General features: G+C 45.3%; 1 protein-coding gene across 2 annotated transcripts in view; it reads left to right on the top strand.

Annotated features, from left to right (window-relative positions):
- OVOL2 (ovo like zinc finger 2) overlaps positions 1-17,940 on the top strand; it is a 47,975-nt gene that overhangs the window by 10,313 nt on the left and 19,722 nt on the right. The window contains exons 3-4 of one of the 2 annotated variants that reach the window (XM_019710704.3): positions 1,519-1,708; positions 14,066-14,850. In XM_019710704.3, the coding sequence (XP_019566263.1) occupies positions 1,519-1,708; positions 14,066-14,379 (504 nt within the window). In that variant the 3' untranslated portion in view covers positions 14,380-14,850. Of the gene's footprint in view, positions 1-1,518; positions 1,709-14,065; positions 14,851-17,940 lie in introns of those variants that run through there. The other variant, XM_088789280.1, reaches the window with a different exon arrangement.

Genomic DNA, 17,940 nt, shown 5'->3' with positions numbered 1-17,940 from the left:
TTGCTATTGCAATCAGAAGACAGCTGGGACTGGACTTTTCTGGGGGTTTGACTGGGCTGCACATCCAAGAGGACTCAGTCATGTGGCTGGCAATTGATACTCTTTCCTTTTTCCAGATGCTTTGATTAAATCATTCTATTTTGTTAAACAAGTTGCTATTGACGGACATATAGAATAGTTTCAGTCTTTTGCAGATCACATTATCACAGATCACATTTCAAGGCACAAGACATGTAAAATACACTCTGGGATAAATTTCATGTTTATGAATTTATCCTACAAACATTCCTTCCTTTCTAAGGAAAGAACTACTCAGGCAAAAACTGGCTTCATCAGCCGCGAACATTTGCCATGTAATTAACATTACCTCTTGCTTCAACAAGGCTCTTTTAAGGCTTCGAATATAATGTGTGATAGCTGCATTGGTCATAGATGTATATAAATGGCAAGTAGCCCTTCATGGATTGGAAGGTACACACCAGTGGATTCCCTAAATGAGCCACTTTGTGCTGATTCACTTTTCCATGCTGTGAAATGGGAATGTGTATGAAGGTGAAGAAATGTATATGAAGGTGAAGAAATGGAAAAATTGCCTTTGCTGAGGCATACTTGGAGAACTTCTATTTTTGCTGCAAGAAAACCAGAGGAAACCTACCCTGGCAATGGGGTTCTCTCAGTCTCCATCCCCTCCCCCATTCTCTGTTTCTCCCCTGTGTTAAAAAGCTTTCTGTATCTTAGTCAGATGATCCATTAGCCCTGCACTCCCTTAAATATTTACTAATCTCTCTTCCCTCTGCCCTTCAAGACTATTCTTTTCCAACAGAATAATGCCAATGATTTGAGATTTTTTTTCATCCTGGCCTATATTAGAAGGTATCTATATTACATGCATAGCATTTCAAAAATAGGAATTTACCAAAAGCATTAAAATAAGCAAGAGTTCAGGTTTGAACTGTAGTTGGCGAGTCCTCAGGCACATGCTGCAGGATTTTCAAAAGATCTAGCTTTCTACATGTTTTTAATCAGAATTACCAGGGTCAGTTGTCTATGTTCTATTTTATTAGCCCCTCCCTATCTTTATTCTGTGTAAACTTGGCCTTAAGAAGCTCAAAGTATTCAATTGCCAAGATTTGGGCCATATTTAGTTTTTTCACATCTCTTCAAGGGAGGCAAGACCAGAATGGGGACTGTCGGACAAGGAGGAGACCATGACCTCTTCTAGTGATAGGAGTACACAACTGGGTCTCCCTCAGGGCCAAGTGCCAGGTCCTACCCCTTTGGGGAACACATGGCAGAGTTGGGGTGTGAGGTCTATTCTAAGGAAGAAGGGGAGAATAAATGTTGGGAGGACCTGCCAGTTGTTCCATCTTCCCCAAAGCCAAAACCTGCTTGGAATTTTTAGGAGGCAGAAGCCCCAGCCAGGTCAGTCCTAGAGACACAGGGAGGTGGGATCCTGGAGTAACCGCCAGGATGTGCCTGCCTGCACTGGGGTCCTCACAGCCTCTCTCTGTGTCCTAGTTCACTACAGGGACATGCAGTGACTCGGCGGTTCACAGCTGTGACCTGTGTGGCAAGGGCTTCCGCCTACAGCGTATGCTCAACCGGCACCTCAAGTGCCACAACCAGGTTAAGAGGCACCTGTGCACCTTCTGTGGCAAGGGCTTCAACGACACCTTCGACTTGAAGAGGCATGTCCGCACGCATACAGGTGAGGAAGGGGCATGTGCTTAGCTTTTGGTTTTATTTTTCTGGCCAAGAGTTCCTGTTTCTTTCCCACCAAAGAACCAAGTCGGGAACATGGAGCAGTGTCATATTTCTGGAAAGATCACAGGATGGCGCATTTAGAGCCAGCCCATCTGGGTTCACCTCCTGGCTGTGCCATCTGCCAGCTGTGTCACCTTGGACCAGGCAAGCCCCCTCTCTTAGCCTATTTCCCCCCTTGTAAGATGGGGCTGATGATACACATTCTGGCTCAGCTCAAGACAAATGCCTGGTTGGAGGTATTCTGAGAATTGTGATGCCTGACGCAATGCTGCGGGATTTCATAGTTCAGCCCCTTCTCTGGGGGTTTTGGTCCCTGTGGTCCTACTGGTGGTATTTTATGCTCTGTTCTTGGGAAGTAAGCCTGTGTCCAAATAGCATCATGTTCTTCCTGAGATCTCAAAAAGAAGAAAGTGTTTCACTTACTTAGAGATGACTGAGCCTCCTACTTGAGGCTGGCAGGAAAGCATCTTCCTTTCCTTGGGCCTCCTTCAGTTTCTCTCATGATGTGTGGATCTGAGTCCTCCCAGCTCATTTCACAGAGAATCCTGGGGGTGCTCATGAGCCTCTCTCCCAGCCCTTTTAATTGGTCGCAGCATCATTAGTTTTATCTTAGAAACATCTGGCCTCCAGTCTTCTTGAGGTCCACAGTCCACACCTTTGTCAGAGAGATCCGTTGAGGAGAATTCTAAGGATGCTACTTCCCTGCTAAAAAGTCTCCAACTGTGGATGGGAGGAAATCTAAACTTGTCTTGATGAGCTTCGAGTCCCTCACAATCTGGGTTCCATCTTCAAGTCCCCATCCCATCCCATCCCATCCCATCCTATCCCATCCCATCCCATCCCATCCCATCCCATCCCATCCCATCCCATCCCATCCCATCTCATCTCATGTAAACCTATCCCATCCTAACTCACTCAACCCCATCCTGGTTGCTACCCACTCTCCCTACAGCCTCATAGAATTTACTGTGTATAGTCCTCCTGATCCTGGAAGCCCTTTCAGAGTTTAGGGTTTCCCCTGGCATTTTGGTGGGGATGGGAAAATGTCCACTCCTCCCTCCAGATGGGGTTTTCCACTCCTGAACACCCCACAGGACCCTTCCCGGATCCTCTAATTCAGAATTCTTTTATAGCCCTTATGCTTCTTGTTCTTAGAGTACTGGCCATAAGCTGCCTCCCTGGCCTGAGGAGAGTGCCCTCCACCTCAGAGGGTGGACTGGCATACTAAAAGGTTTTTTTTTCCCTCTTAAAAACTTTTTCTAAAAGTAATTTTTCATTGAAATGTAACATACATCTAGAAAAGTACACAAGTCCTCGGTGCATAACTCAACAAATTTAGGCATTTTTGTCAAGTACACACATCCATATAACTAGCACCCCGACCAAGAAACAGAATATTTCCAGACCTTAGAAGTCATTGCCTATGCCCTCATGCCCCCTCCAAATCACTATGTCCTTCTTTCCAAGAGGCACTGCTATTGCAGCTGCTAACAGTATAAATTACTGTTGCCTAGTTTTGAACGTGATAGAAATGGAATCCTATAGTGTGTACTCTTTTGGGTCTGGCTATAAGGCTTCTGTTCTGGTCCCGAACAACAATGAATCAGTAAAAGTTTGAGCTCTGTCAAACTGGCCTCCAGGCACTTCCAGGCTAGGCTGGAACCTTAGGTTGGGTCAGGGAGAATGCTTAGGGAGTGTCAGGGTTGGGGATGGTCCTGTGGGATAATGGAGGGTCCTGGAGGTAATGGTGGATTTTATAGGTGGTAGGCTATCAATGGATCCATTAAATGACTATAAATCTAGGTTCATAGACAACCGACCCAAGGGCTAGAGGAAATTGGGGATCACTCATGCAGTCATTTGTCATTGGTTGTCCTGGAGAGTTTTCAAGCTTTTCATCTCTGTGAGAGGATGTCCTTGAGGGCATGGCCTATGTCTTCTCTTCCTTGTCTGGTAGGCTGTACGGTCACTACTTTCATCCTGTTTGAAAAAGCAAAGTGAAGAGGACTCAGGGAGCACTGTTGGCTGTTGGTACCTTCAGTTGGAGTAAACATTGAACTGATGGAGCTTCTTCATCAGTACCTGAGTTAATTCTCTGTTGATGGAGCATTAACCAGGAAATATTAGGGACTGACTGCTGCTCAGGGAAGAGTTTGCAAGTTGAGTTGATGGTAGAGTAGTTAAGAACTCTGGCTCTGAGTTAGCTGACTGTTTAAGCAGTTTATTTCGGAGATGATCCTAGGGGGCACAGTGTTGGGGTGGAGTGGGGAGATAAAGGAGAAGAGTGAGTTAATGAGCAGGTTACCACTGTGGGCAACTGGGGCTCAATCCCACTGGGGTCCCTCTGAAGAAATATATAGAATGCACCCCAGAATTGCCCCAAGGTTGAGGAAGCTAGGGTATTGATCTATCGACTGCTATCCCTCCTTGCTTGGGAGTCCATCCTGGGACCCTCATCTCCTAGGCAGTCCCTCACCCCCAGCCCCTTACAGGCCTCTCATGTTTACTGGGGAACATCCTCAGGAGATGTGGCAACTGGCCTTATAGGAACTACCTGAGATGACCTGGCGGTAGGCTGAAGAGGTTTGGGTTGTGGGTGGATAGTGTCTGCTCAGGAAGTAGACGGGTTAGCAAGTGAGGAGGGTGGCTTGGCAGAGAATGGAGACTACAGAGGGCTACATGGTTTCCTCAGATGCAGCAAGCTGCGAAAGGTCACTTTCCTTAGTGCCAGGCTCTCAGCATTTATCATCCCAAACAACCCTGAGAGTCAGTGCTGTTGTTACCCTCGCTTCACAGATGAGGAGACCAGGCTCAGGGAGGTAAACAACAAAGGTGGTAGAGCTGGGAATCAGACTGGCTGGTCCTGAAGTTCATGGTCTTCTGTCTTCTACAGAGTTCCCTTCTCTGCCTCCTTTGCCCCCTAGTGCCTTCCTCATTCAGTGTTCTCCCTGGGGCTGGGGCTTCAGCAGCCTGCCCCATTTCAGTTTATAGAAGTCTGTTTGCTCTGTAAGAAGGTGAGAAAAAGGCAAACTCAGAGCTAGCACAAACTGCACACTGCAGCCTGGGCTGTAGCAGGTTGCACAGGAGCCTGAGAGTGTGCGTTCAGTGGTGTCTAAATGTCCTTTGCCCACAGACTGAGCAAGAAAAGGGATGGCATGCACCCCCCAGACTCCTGGGCTCCTCCATCTTCTGTTCCTCAAAGGTGATACTTCTAGTGACTTTTAGAGGAAGGGCTGAAATCATTGAGGTCCCATGAAGGGAGAGTAATATTGAGGAGACGTCTAGGAATGGGAAAACCTACAGCTGCACTGGCCGCTACAGCACCCACTGGCCATGTGTGGCTGCTGAGTCCCTGTAATGAGGCATACTGTAAATGTCAGACACTAGATTTTGAAGACTTAATTCAAAATAAGAATGTAAAATATCTCAATTTTTAATGTTGATTTAATGTTGAAATGGTAATATTTTGAATATATTGGGTTAGATAAAATCTATCATTAAAATTAATTTCACCTGTTTTTTACTTATTTTAATGAGGCTACTAGGCATTTTAAAATTCCAAAGTGGTTCAAAATGGTTTGCATTTTAATTTCTATTGGACACACTCAGATCATCTACAGAAAACCATTAAAAATGTTTTAATCATAATCTTGACTCTTAAAGTGATCAACAAATAGGATTATAGAAATGTCTTGACCCTGTTTTCCCTGTGCTGGTTTATTTTCTAATGGAAATATGCCTCGAAATAATAATGAACCAGAAAAAGGAGCCAGGGGCTTACTGACAAAGTAGCTGGTAGCAAACTGAAAAAGGAGGGCCAGCTCTGGGGATACTGCTGTGCTAGCGGGTCAGGGGGAGCAGGCCTGGCCTCCTGATGTGAGACACCTGACTTGCTATCTCTTGAGCTCTGTGCCAACGGGATAACCAGTAAATAGGGCAAAAATTTGGGGTTTTCAGATATTTTTGAAGTTCGTGTGAACAACCTCACTCTTTCCAAAAGATCTCACCAGAATTCTGTGAATTCAGTCTTACCTTTGATTGAGACATGAATGTTGGATTTTTGTTATTGACTATTCAGTAAATGTTGTATTTAGACCAGAAGCAAAGATATGGACAGTGTTAACACAAATACATTTAGACAGTTGAGTGAAGGGTATGTTTGCTCACAGTCCGCTTAGACCAGCCCGTGACTAATTTAAAGACTTCTCTTGGATCCCAGGACCTTTCTGAGATTGTAGCTACAATATTGGTGAGGTGGGCAAAGACAATGGGATAGAGAATCAGGATTCACCCCCCTCTCCCTCATGTCTCCTCCTGTCCCCTGCAACTACTGAAAGGACAGGGCACCCAAGGAAAGACTCAAAACACAAGGAAGCATCTTGGAAAAGATCCAGGGAAACCAGAGCCTGAAAATGTCTTGCCTTAATATCCAAGCAGATGAAAGAAAAGATTAAGATGTCTTTTTTGGATATGACTTTACCAAGAAGAGAGTAAATCAGAGCACTGTGTGTGAGATGAGGAGAGGGATGTCATGTCAGGTGCATGATGTCTGATTCAAGATTGGAAGACAGAAGCTAGTGCAGAAAAAAACCCACAAAAAACAGCATTTTGTGAAACTATTTTAGCAAGCAAGCATCTATTTTCGATCCAAATTGTCTTAGGGCAGGTTCCCTAGAAGTAGATTCCAAGATGATGATTCTTATAAAATGATTTGTTGAGGGAGGGCTCTCAGGAGAAACCTGTAAGGCAGGGGGAGCAAGAGGGTAGAGGAGGGAGCTGAGCAGGGTGTGCCCTCAGCTGGAGTCCAGCCCTGGCCTGATCCCACAGGGCTCTGGAGTGTGGATGGCACCACAGCCTTTTCCTGGCTAAACGCAAGCGGGGGATATTTCTGTGCCATGTCAGTCAGATATTGGCTGAAGGCTGCCTCTCTCCTAGGCAGAGAGTTCAATTCCTCGGTGCCCATTCCTTGGAGAAGGGGGCAACCGGGAGTGGTTAGCTGCCAATACACATGACAGCTGGGGAACAATGCGCTGGCTCAGAAACTGGGTCTGGACAGAGGACCAACAGCATCTACTACATGCATAATGGAGGTACTTGTTCTGTTTAAGTGAGGTTGACAGGACCTTGGAGGCCAAGGTGGGAAATTATGACTGTTGATCCACCTCAGGTCCAAATGGGAGTGGGGGGCATGAGCTTTAAAGAAACCAATGTATATTCAGTTCACAGCCCGTGAAGAACATCATGGGCCTGTTTTTAGAGAATTTTCTTTTGGATTTAAGTGTTGAACCAGCTGGGATGCATCCTAAGAGTGGCCATCTGTTGAGGCAATGATTTGATTTTGGTCAGGGAAGATCCGTATTTCAGAGTGAAAAATAACCAACACTCACATGTGCCAGACTCTGCACTCAGTGTCTACAGCCTCGATACTCAAAGTGCAGTCCGTGCACCAGCAGCATTCGCAGCACCTGGGAGCATGTTGGAAACTCAGAATCACATTTACTGAGGGCAGCATTTACTGGTATGACCAGATGTGCCAGCCTCATCAGACAAGTACAGCTTTTATTGAAAGGATTTTATTTTTCTCATTTGTAAAATGACTACTTATTCTGTAAAAGACTTCAGCCAATATAAAAGTAACAGAGAAGAAAATGTAAGCCACAACAAACAGTTGAAAAGGCACACACATATCTGGAGGGTCCCCAGCTCAGTCTTCACAACTCTGACTTATATAAAGGAATCAGTTTAATTAAGATGCTTGCCATTCCTGTGGAAGCTTCTGAGTTCCATCGAGAGAAGCTGAGAAATTCAGATTTGAGGTCAGGGAAGTAGGGAGGGGGCACTGACCAAAACCACAGCATCTGCCCCTGGGTTGCCTTCTGGCCTTATCTTCCATCAGCCACTTTGAGAGGGACTGAAGGCAAACAAATCCCATCTTGATTGAAGAAGAGGAAACAATGGTGTCTTTGTTTGGAGCCTAAAGGGAAGGATTGACTGGATTGGGGAAAATGCAGATTGGGATAAATTTGGAGTGGGGCAGGAGGAGAAAGAATAAAGTGCCCACTACCTCTAGTGAGTCGAATGCTGTCTTGTGGGATTGTCTCCTTCATACATCAAACTGTGTCTCCTTTATTTTATTTTTACTTACTTTCTTAGCTTAAAAAATAATATGAGAGGGGGGAAAAAATGACAGAAAAACAAAGTAAGCCTCTTTCCTCATATCCCTGTGCCACTCCTGTTCTACCATTTAATATTTAAAGATGACTTTCCAGAAGTTTTTAATACACATTGCTCTTTTCTTGGAGATTGTTTCATAGCTGTACAGGTAGACAAACTCACTCTTTTTAATAATTGTCAGGGTATTTCTTAAATAAGAGATTATGACATATTTCAAATATGGAGGCATCATCATTTCTCCTTGCCCCAATTGATGACATTTCCAATATAGGGGTTTTCTCCTTTTATTTATTTCTTCTTCTTTTTCTACACTTGATCTTAGCCAAAAGGCTGAGAAGGAATGTCTTCTTCTTTTCTTTTTTTAATTTCAGGCAGTACTACCATGAATATTCTTTGCCTACCTGTGTCTTTCTGTAGATAATTTGCCTGAAGTGGGCCAAAGGATAGACACATTATGAGTTTTTATGGGCATTGCCACGTTGTCTTCCAAGGAGGTCACCTTAAATATACACTCCAACAAAGAGGTCTACAAAAAGCTTCTTGCTGAAATTCATGTTTGGACAAAGTTCGATAAATGGAGCACTTAGCTATAGCAAGGAAAGCAAACAGAAAATGCCAATAATGGAGAATTTCTTTTGGTGATATGAAGTTTGATTTTGGTAGTCAGAATAGCAGATTTGAAAAGAGGAAACCTTTTTTGGTTACCCCAGCACACAATACTTTTTAGACTAGATAATACAGGCCTATGACACAAAATTCAAAAGGGTAGACAGTGAAGGAAGTCTCTTTTCTCTCCATCAGCCGCCTAATGACCACATATCAAAAATTATCTTTTTTTTTTACTCTGTGAAATAATATATCCAAAAGTGCGTACAAATACAAAAAGTGTACAGATAGGTACAATTTAAAGACAAATACTAAATATTCATGTCCCCACCAGCCAGTGTATGAGTGGAGCATATTTGTGTTATGTTGAGCTGGATTGTAAGCTCTTGCGGTTGTGTCCCATTGAGTACCTAGTATATACTGGCCCTTTGCATGTGATGTGTTGGTTAATCCTCAGAGCAGCCTTACAAGGGCGTATGGATATTATCCCCATTTTACAGGTAAGAAAACCGAGGTTTAGGGGGGTGTTCAGCAATCTGACCATGGACTCAGTTAATGAGTAGCCGATGTGTAATGCCTGGGTTTTCAGTGGACTTGCACTCTGTTACTGTCTAGGTGTCAGTAAATTAATGGTGTCTGGCTCAGGGATGGTGTTTTCTGGGATCTCACTCCAGACATGAACAGGATTGGCCTTTGCTCAAGAGCACTGAGGTGGGTGAGGCCCCAATGTTGGGGAGGCCTTGATGTCATTCCCCCTTGTCCAGGGCTCCTCTCTGGCCACCTTTATCACCCACTCCTGAGACGGGGGGGGGGGGGGGGCGTGAGGGGGCTCTAGAAGGGAGGGGCTTATTCCCTAACCCAGAAAGGGTCACCAAGGGGCAGCTACATGGCAATGTCCGCCTGTACCATTGAGTGAAGGATGAATGTGGTATTTATAGAGAGGGGAAGGGAAGCAAGCTTATAAATGTCAGAATTGCCATACCTAGAGTTTTTAGGGCCTCCTGTGTCCTTTCTATCGCTGTGTCTGTGGGACATCCATCCTGTAAGCCAGGCTCATTCCAATCCCTCCCTGGGAAAAAGCCCCCATGCTATAGTCACCCCCATTATCTCCATTGTCCGGACAAGGCAGGGCTCTGACATCTAGCCTTTGCTGTCCAGGCCTTGTGGGATGCTCTTTCTGTAGAAGATGCTCTGCTGGCCTGCTGAATGAAGAGAGGAAGGAGGCGTGACCCTGTGTGCGCCAGACTCGGTCCTGGCACGCTTGCCTCTCCAAGGGGGCAGGGATCAGACAAAGCAGTGCAGCCACATCCACATCACCTTTTCAGGTCTCTAATGGGGGGTGGAAACTTCCATGAGTAGGCCTGGAAGCATCCATTTCCAGGAATCCAGAGTTTGTTACAGCCTGCTGTAAGTGTGCTGGTTTCCCCACATGTTTAGTTTAAATGTTTTAAAACAGTTATTTCCATGAACTATTGAAAGGAGCAACTGGTCTCTGGGTGAATTTCTGTTTTAATGCGCTGCGGGTTTGAAATAGGTTTGTTGCTTGATCTGCCAGAGGTAGGGGGCAGCCAGCTGCCATGTGGGCATATTCGTTTGGAAAGGTCTCATAGACCTTAAATTTGTAGAAATCTAACCCCAAAGATGTTAGTTTTCATTCATTCATTCATTTAAAAATTATTACTGAACACCTATTATGTGCCAAGTGCTGAGGATTATAAAGGAGTTTCTTAACTTTTGGTAGTTTTTCTAGGATGAGTGAAATACAGGCCTGCATTCTGCTTGAGTAGGTTGGAATAACATCTCACCATAACATTGATCCAACACAATTTTTTTTCACAAGAGAGTTAGAGGAAACGATGTGTGCTTCTGGATGTAGACTGGAAGAAAAAGGAGTGATTTGATTTGTTCACATGGTTGGATGGAGGTGGGGGAATTTTTTTTCCATTTTGACATCCTTTATCATCTGTATATACTTAAAAAAATTCTTATCAACAGAAATGGCCCCTCTTGACCCCACTCCACAGCCACCATTAAGGAACTGGGGACATTGAACCTTGAAGAGAAGACATTGGGTGGGGGTAACATGGCTACCTTCAGACACCGGAAGTGCTGTCCTTACGATTTTTAATTTGGCATCATATTAGACCTGTGACTCTCAAAGACCTGGTACAAGCATCCTCAGCATCCCCTGGGAAAGTGTTAGAAATGTAGTCTCAGCCCCGCCCCAGAATCAGGGGTAGGGCCAGGAACCTGTGTTTTGACAAGCCTCCTGGGTTGGAGAACTGCAGCTTTCGCATTCAATTCAGTTTGCAGGTGGGGCCTGAGACTACATCAGGTGGGGCCTGAGACGACATTTCCTACAAGCTCGCAGGTGACGCAATTTGTTTGTTGGTCCATGGACCACACATTAGCATTAGTACTGGGTTGTATAAGCCAGTATGATATGTAAGGGTGTGGGCTGGGGCAGTACTTACTCAATCTGTATAGTTTTTTTTTTAATATAAATTTTATTGGGGAAAAGTGTGTTTTTCCAGGGCCCATCAACTCCAAGTCAAGTCATTGTTTTCAATTTAGTTGTGGAGGGAGCAGTTCACTGGCCCCTGTGGGAATCGCACCAGCGACCATGGTGTTATGAGCACTGTGCTCTGACCAACTGAGCCAACCAGCCGCCCCCACCCTCTATAGTTTTTAAAAGATGGGATTTGGGTACAGCAGTACAACAAAACGCCATGGTGCTGTTAAAGAGGAATGAAATCAAGCTGTAAGCACCAACATGGAAAAATCTCCAGCGATAGTGTTAAGTGAAAAATGTAGATTTTGAAAGTATCTTTTGATAAATTTGCTTCTATTAAAGCCAGCATAGTAAAATCATAACAAATTCCATTATTATATAAATATAATATTTAAACATTTTAAAATGTAATTTTTAATACCCCTACTTTTCAATTTTTCAGTATTTTATTCAACAGTCAAACATTCTGGGGGAAAAATAACTATTAAAAAATATGTAAAACCGTACGATTTCACTCATGTGGAATATGAAACAAAAAGTAATAAACGAACTAACAAAATGAACAAAAATAAACTCATAGATACAGTAGAATGGTAGTTACCAGAGTGGAAAAGGGGTGAGAGGAGGGTGAAGTGAGTAAAGGGGGTCAAATATACAGTAATGGAAGGAAACTAGAGTTCAGGTGGGGAGCATGCAATAGAGTACACAGATGTCTAATGCTGTACAACTGAAAGTTATATTATTAAGGTTTACCTAATAAATGTAATTAAAAACATATGTATATAAAAACATCTACGTAGGGGAACACGTTTTTTCTTTCACCTCAAGCTCCAGTGTGGCTCCACACGGCACTGTCAGATTCTGTCCTCATTTAAAATTATGACAACTTGTTCATCATGGATTTTTTTTATGTACTTTGATTTTTAAATATTATTAATATTTATCTTAATTGATGAGTTTTGGGGGTACCCTTAAATTTTATTCCAGAGACTTTGGGGATTCTTCCAGGCAGTGGCCCTCCTGGTCTCTGGGCTCTGAGATGGTCTGACTGTGGTGGCAAACCCCTTTTTGCTCCCCATACCCCCAGCACAATATTCGCCCTCTCCCAGGCTTCCATGCTTATGTGATGTGACACTGTGCTTCCTTTACAGCCAGGATCCCCGCCTTTAGAGCTTAAGTTAGACCTTACTTAAGTCTTTGTCTGACATTCTGACCTCCCACAGTCAGGGTGAGTACTACTGATGGGGGAAATAGGAATGACTGTATTTTTATAAGGCTGAGCTCCCTGGTATATGAGTATATGGCACATGTGAACTCTCCATCTAAAAGGCAAGCCCCACTAATATTATCCCTGTTCTAAAGTCACTGTGAGGTCTAGTTTGGAAATGTTTTCATAACTGTAGCAGATGCCATCAGTGTCCTGCCCCCGCCCCCAGCCCCTGCCATTTCTGGGCATACCCATCCACTCAGCAGCTGCCCACACCTGCAACCTTGTTCTTGTGTTCTTGCTGGAGGCCCCCTACCCGAAGCAGGCCAGAAGTACTGGGGAGGTAGAATCAGTGCCACCCAGGGGCAGCCCTCAACAGTGCTGCCGGGGCAGGTGGGTAAAGACCCAGCTTCCAATGGGTAGGTGACTCTGAGGTCAGTGTTCACTGTTTCCCAACTTGCTCAGCCGACTGGACTCTGGTTGCCTATAGCAATTACTGGCTCGATAACCCCACCTGATAGGGGCTCTTTCCCATGTCCCTGTCTCACTTCTTTACTCCCCTACAAGTACTTCCTGGGGTCCCCGCCCAAATAACTCCTTATACTGGAATATTTGTCACAAGATCTGTTTCCTCAAAATTCCAAACTAAAGTAAAAACAAGGTTTACTTTGCCCACCCTAAAATCAAAACATTAAGGCACACAAGTAGAATAAAACTGCATCCATTTTTGTTTGTTCATGTGGATGCTGTGAACCTTTGTGGACAGTTTTGTATCCTGCTCTAACCATTTTCCTCCTGTTGAATCCTTGGTCATCATGATTGTTTTTTCTTCCTACTTCTCCCACCCTGAGCACCTAGCAACCATTTTTCTATGAGTTTGTCTCTTTCCACGTATCAGTGATACCAGTGCAGTATTTGTCTTTCTCTGGCTTGTTTCACTTAGCATAATGCCCTCAAGGTCTATCCATGTTGTCTCAAATGACAGGATTTCCTTCTTTCTCATGGCAGAATAATATTTCATTGTACAAATATACCGCATCTTTTTTATCCATTTATTCATTGATGGACACCTAGGTTGTTTCCATGTCTTGGCTATTGTGATGAATGCTGCTATGAACATGGAGTGCAGCTATCTCTTTGAGAGCTTGTTTTCATTTCCTTTGGGTACATATCCTAGAAGTGGGATAGCTGGGTCATAAGGTAGTTCTATTTTTAATTTTTTTGAGGGACTTCCATACTGTTTTCCATAGTGGCTGCACCAGTTTACATTCCCACCAATAGTGCACAGGATTCCCTTTTCTCCACATCCTTGCCAACACTTTGTTATCTTGCCTTTTTGATAATAACTATTCTGAAAGGTGTGAGATGATATCATTGTGTTTGTGATTTACATTTTCTTGATGATTTAGTGATGTTGAGCACGTTTTCATGTACCCATTGGCCATTTGGGGAAATGTGTCTTTAGTTCCTCTGCCCATTTTTGAATTGGGTAGTTTGCTTTTTTGCTGTTGGGTTGTATGTGATGATTTTTTTTTTAATTGTTTATTTTTTATTGGGGAACAGTATGTTTTTCCAGGACCTAGCAGCTCCAAGTCAAGTCATTGTTTTCAATCTAGTTGTGGAGGGCGCAGTTCACTGGCCCCTGTGGGAATCGAACCGGTGACCTTGGTGTTATGAGCACCGTGCTCTAACCAACTGAACCAACCAGCTGCCCCACATGATGATTTTTGATGTCTTCCTACTTGGGAGGCTCTGGCTTGGCTGTGACCAACCAGTGATGCATCTGCCCCTCGCCCTTGCAGGCATTCGTCCCTACAAATGTAACGTCTGCAACAAAGCCTTCACCCAGCGCTGCTCCTTGGAGTCCCACCTGAAGAAGATCCACGGAGTGCAGCAGCAGTATGCCTACAAGCAACGCCGGGATAAGCTCTACGTCTGCGAGGATTGTGGCTACACGGGCCCCACCCAGGAGGACCTGTACCTGCACGTGAACAGTGCCCACCCAGGCAGTGCGTTTCTCAAAAAGACATCCAAAAAACTAGCAGCCCTTTTGCAAAACAAGCTGACTTCCACACTCCAGGAAAATGCCAACCTGAGCGAGGAGGAGGAGAAATGAGGAGGAAGAGGGGAGAGATTCCAACGCTGCCACATTTACATGGATTTTTGGTTTGGAGGGTCCCCCACCCCACTGGCTCTTTCTAATTACAAGTGTTCAGTTCATCTCTGTCCTTTTGGGGCCTCAGCAGGGGGATCTGTTCCAAGGCTGCCAGTTGTAATTGTGGCGTCAGGCCCCTGTCACCCATGTCCTATTGAGCACAGTCAAGTTAAGGAAAGTTTATGGATGGCTGTGATCACTGTGCGGGACTTTTCTTTTTCTTTCTTTTTTTTAGGCTTTTCACACATGGAGGCAGAGGTGTTCTTAGAGAGACCATCATTTTATGGTGCCTTGAAATAAAGTATTTCCACTTGAAATGCTACTCAAGCAAGAAAAATGAACTTTGTGGTCCTGAAAGAGTTTACAGGAATTATTTTAATAAATGAAATATCCTCATGAAACTTTATAATAAAACGGGAGTGTGGAGCTATATAGTCCTTGTTTAGAGCTTGCTGTGTGACATTCAACTTCAGGTTATGTGGGGGTTGATTATTTTGTGTCAGTGAGTGTGGGTTTGAAGAGGCAAATCTCGAGTGTTGATGAAGAAATAGTATAGAACAACTAATTCATGCACTCATATGCCTGGGGTCAACTCAACAGGTAACTCACGAATGCTCTGGTCACTTTTGTGGCAGTGAGATTACTGCAGAGATGCCTCTGGCTCTCTGAGTCTGGGTCTTGCTGGCTGAAGGCACTTCTTCCTTCCTGGAGTCCAGCACTGGGATCAATGTGTGGCAGATGCTGGAGTGTGAGGAATGCTCACCAGCATACACAGTGCACTTGTGGTGGGGATAGCAGCATCGGCAGTCTCCTTCAAGGCATGTGACTGCCACGCACATTGACCTTTGTCCACCTGCATCTCTTCACCTGGGTGGCCTGGGAGATTCACAATAAAGCTGACTTGAGACCATAATAGGGCAAAAGGGAGGCAGCAGACAGTGGGGAGAGGGGCTGGTGAGGTGGTTTCAGGGTCCATCCATACCTGGAAGAGCAGCCATAAGGGTCCATAACCCTCAGGAAGCCACAGTGGCCCGTGACTGGGAAAAGTATTTATCGCAGACCCTTGAACAGGGTGAAGGCCTGTGAATTGCCCCACATTGTCCTGCCCCATCTCCCTTGGGCACTGCCTGGGCTGAGTGCTTCTGGTCCATTTCCACCTTGGAAGATCAAGAAAATCTTGCTTTCGGACTGGGTCACTTCCTGGTCTAGGGAAACATTTGGATGATGAGGCCATTTTCTTAATTCCTTCCTCTTCCGTCATCCCCCTTCCTCCACTCTTCCCTTGCTTTTCTCTCCCTCATTTCCATTCATCTTCTCTCTCTCCTTCTCTTCTCCTCACTCACCCTGTGGGCCAGGCATTATGCCAAGATCTGGACAGTGTAAGTAGCATATCCCATAACTTTTAACACCTCTGTTCAAAATCAGCACTTTTGTTTCAGATGGAAGGAAATGAACCCTTTTGCAGGACACCTACAGCCTGTGGGGCGCTGCACATGTTCTCTGGAGCCGTTCTTGGAGTACTCCTGAGGAGTCAGCTCCCTGTGCCCATGAGCGAATGAGGTGCCAGCAGAGGTCAGCAGTTGGCAGCCAGAGGAAGGGGCCAGGAATCTTAAATCTGCTCAAAACCCCTTTTGCTTTCTGTCCCCACTCTCCCTTCAAAAAGGAAAGAAAAGGCTTCAAGTTCAACTTGGACGTACACAAGAGGCTGGCCTGAGTCCATGGCAGGATTTGGGGGATCCTCACCCCTCTGGCTTCTCTGAATGGCAAGACTGCCACAGGGCCCAAGGATTACCCTCACCTGAAGGGCCCATGTGCATCCTGCTCAGACTCACCTGAAGCCCCGGGTGCTTTGGGTAAGGCCACATGGTCTAAACAGCCACGTTTGAGCATCTGCAGTGGCAGGGTTTGCACTTGGAACCCACAGCAGCACAGTGGGATAAAGTTCAGCCTCAGGACAGAACCAGTACTGAGGGTTCAACACTGGCTCCAGTGGGCAAATTGCTGACATCGTGTTGCGTCTCCTAGCACTCGACACAGAGGAGAGAGGCTAGAAGGCGATTAATTTCCTTTCCTCAGTTATCTGGGTCATTTAGACATTAATGAGCATTCCTATAAAGGAGTATTTGGTTGACTGGGACAGCTGGCCTATGGCCTGTTTTGCCCAGGGGATTGTAAACTAGCTGACGTGACGTTCTCTTTAGGGTCAGATTTTTATTGAACAGAATTCTTGGTTGCACGTGACGGAAACTCAGATTAAAATGACTAACAGAAAAGGGAATGTATTGGCTAATACATCTAGGGTTGTTCCCATTTCATGGTTGTCTGGATAGGTGTTCAAATCATGTCATCATCCCTCATCTTTCTTTTATCTGGTTCCCCCCCCCGCCCCCCAGGTGGCTTCTTTCTCAGGCAGGACCAAGTGGAAGCTGGATGGCCACCCACCCGTGGACTTCTATCCCGCAGTGCAGCAACGCATTAGAAGGAGGGTTTGTCCTTTAGCCAGAGATGTTGGGCTGATGCTTCTTGTCTCCGATTGGCCCAACTTGAATTAGCCCGCCCCTGAGCCAATTACTGTGCTCTGGGAGATATAGGGCTCTCTTAGCTCAGGCCTGAGTCATATCTTCCTACTTCTCCTGAAGCAGGGGTAGAGAAGGGAGGTCAGCTATATCTCTGGATTGAAAGTGGGTAAGTGGTTCCCTGGCAGAAAAACAGCATGCTGTGACAGGAAATGGATGTTGGGCAGGTGTACTAGCTAAGGCAAGTTGCAGCTGCTGTAACAAAGATTCCCAACAAACGCAGTGACTTAAAGAAGAGAGGTTATTTTTTTCTCATCTGGGTTGGTAGGTGGCTCTCCTCCGCGACATCACTTGGGGGCACAGACTTCTTTCCTTTCTTGCTCTGCCATGCCCTAGGATATTGTCAACATGGGCATGGTTGAAGCTAGGTCTCTGTGGGTGGGTTTCAGCTGAGAGGAGAGTTGTCTTGGTTTGAGTTCCTCCAGAAGCAGATTCTGAGGCAAGAGTTCAAGTCAACTCTTTTGGCGAGTGATCTCAGAAAGTATCTGTAAGGAAGTGTGACAGGGAAGGGAAGAAAGCTAACAAAGGGCATATGGTCAAGGAAGTTACTGCTGTGGACAGCTGGAGCTTAATCCCCGCGAGGATCTCTGGGAGACAATACAGACGCGCCTCAGAGCTACCCCACCTGAGGTGCATAGGAAACCATTTGTCCACTACCTCCCCATCCCTGCGGATTTAGTTGAAGTGCTGGCATAGGGGCATTCATTTCTGGGCCCTTCCAACTTGCCCTGTGCACTGGCAAATCATGCTTCCTGTTTCAAGAAAGGCCCTTAGGCAGAATAACGGGTTGGCCATAAGCTACCTTCAGCACATAGAGCCAAATGCTGAGGAGACCTGGGCAGGGCAGCACTGAGTCTGGTATGGGTGTGGAAAGGTCACACCCACGGTGAAGTTGCTGGCTTGGACATAGCACATGGCCCTTCCACTCATATTCCAGGGTAAGGAT

This window comes from Rhinolophus sinicus, chromosome 13, assembly GCF_057876585.1.
Source record: "Rhinolophus sinicus isolate RSI-liver-muscle chromosome 13, RSI-T2T, whole genome shotgun sequence".
Lineage (NCBI taxonomy): Eukaryota > Metazoa > Chordata > Mammalia > Chiroptera > Rhinolophidae > Rhinolophus > Rhinolophus sinicus.
Note: the sequence above shows the minus strand (reverse complement) of the source record. Positions and strands in the feature narration are given on the sequence as shown.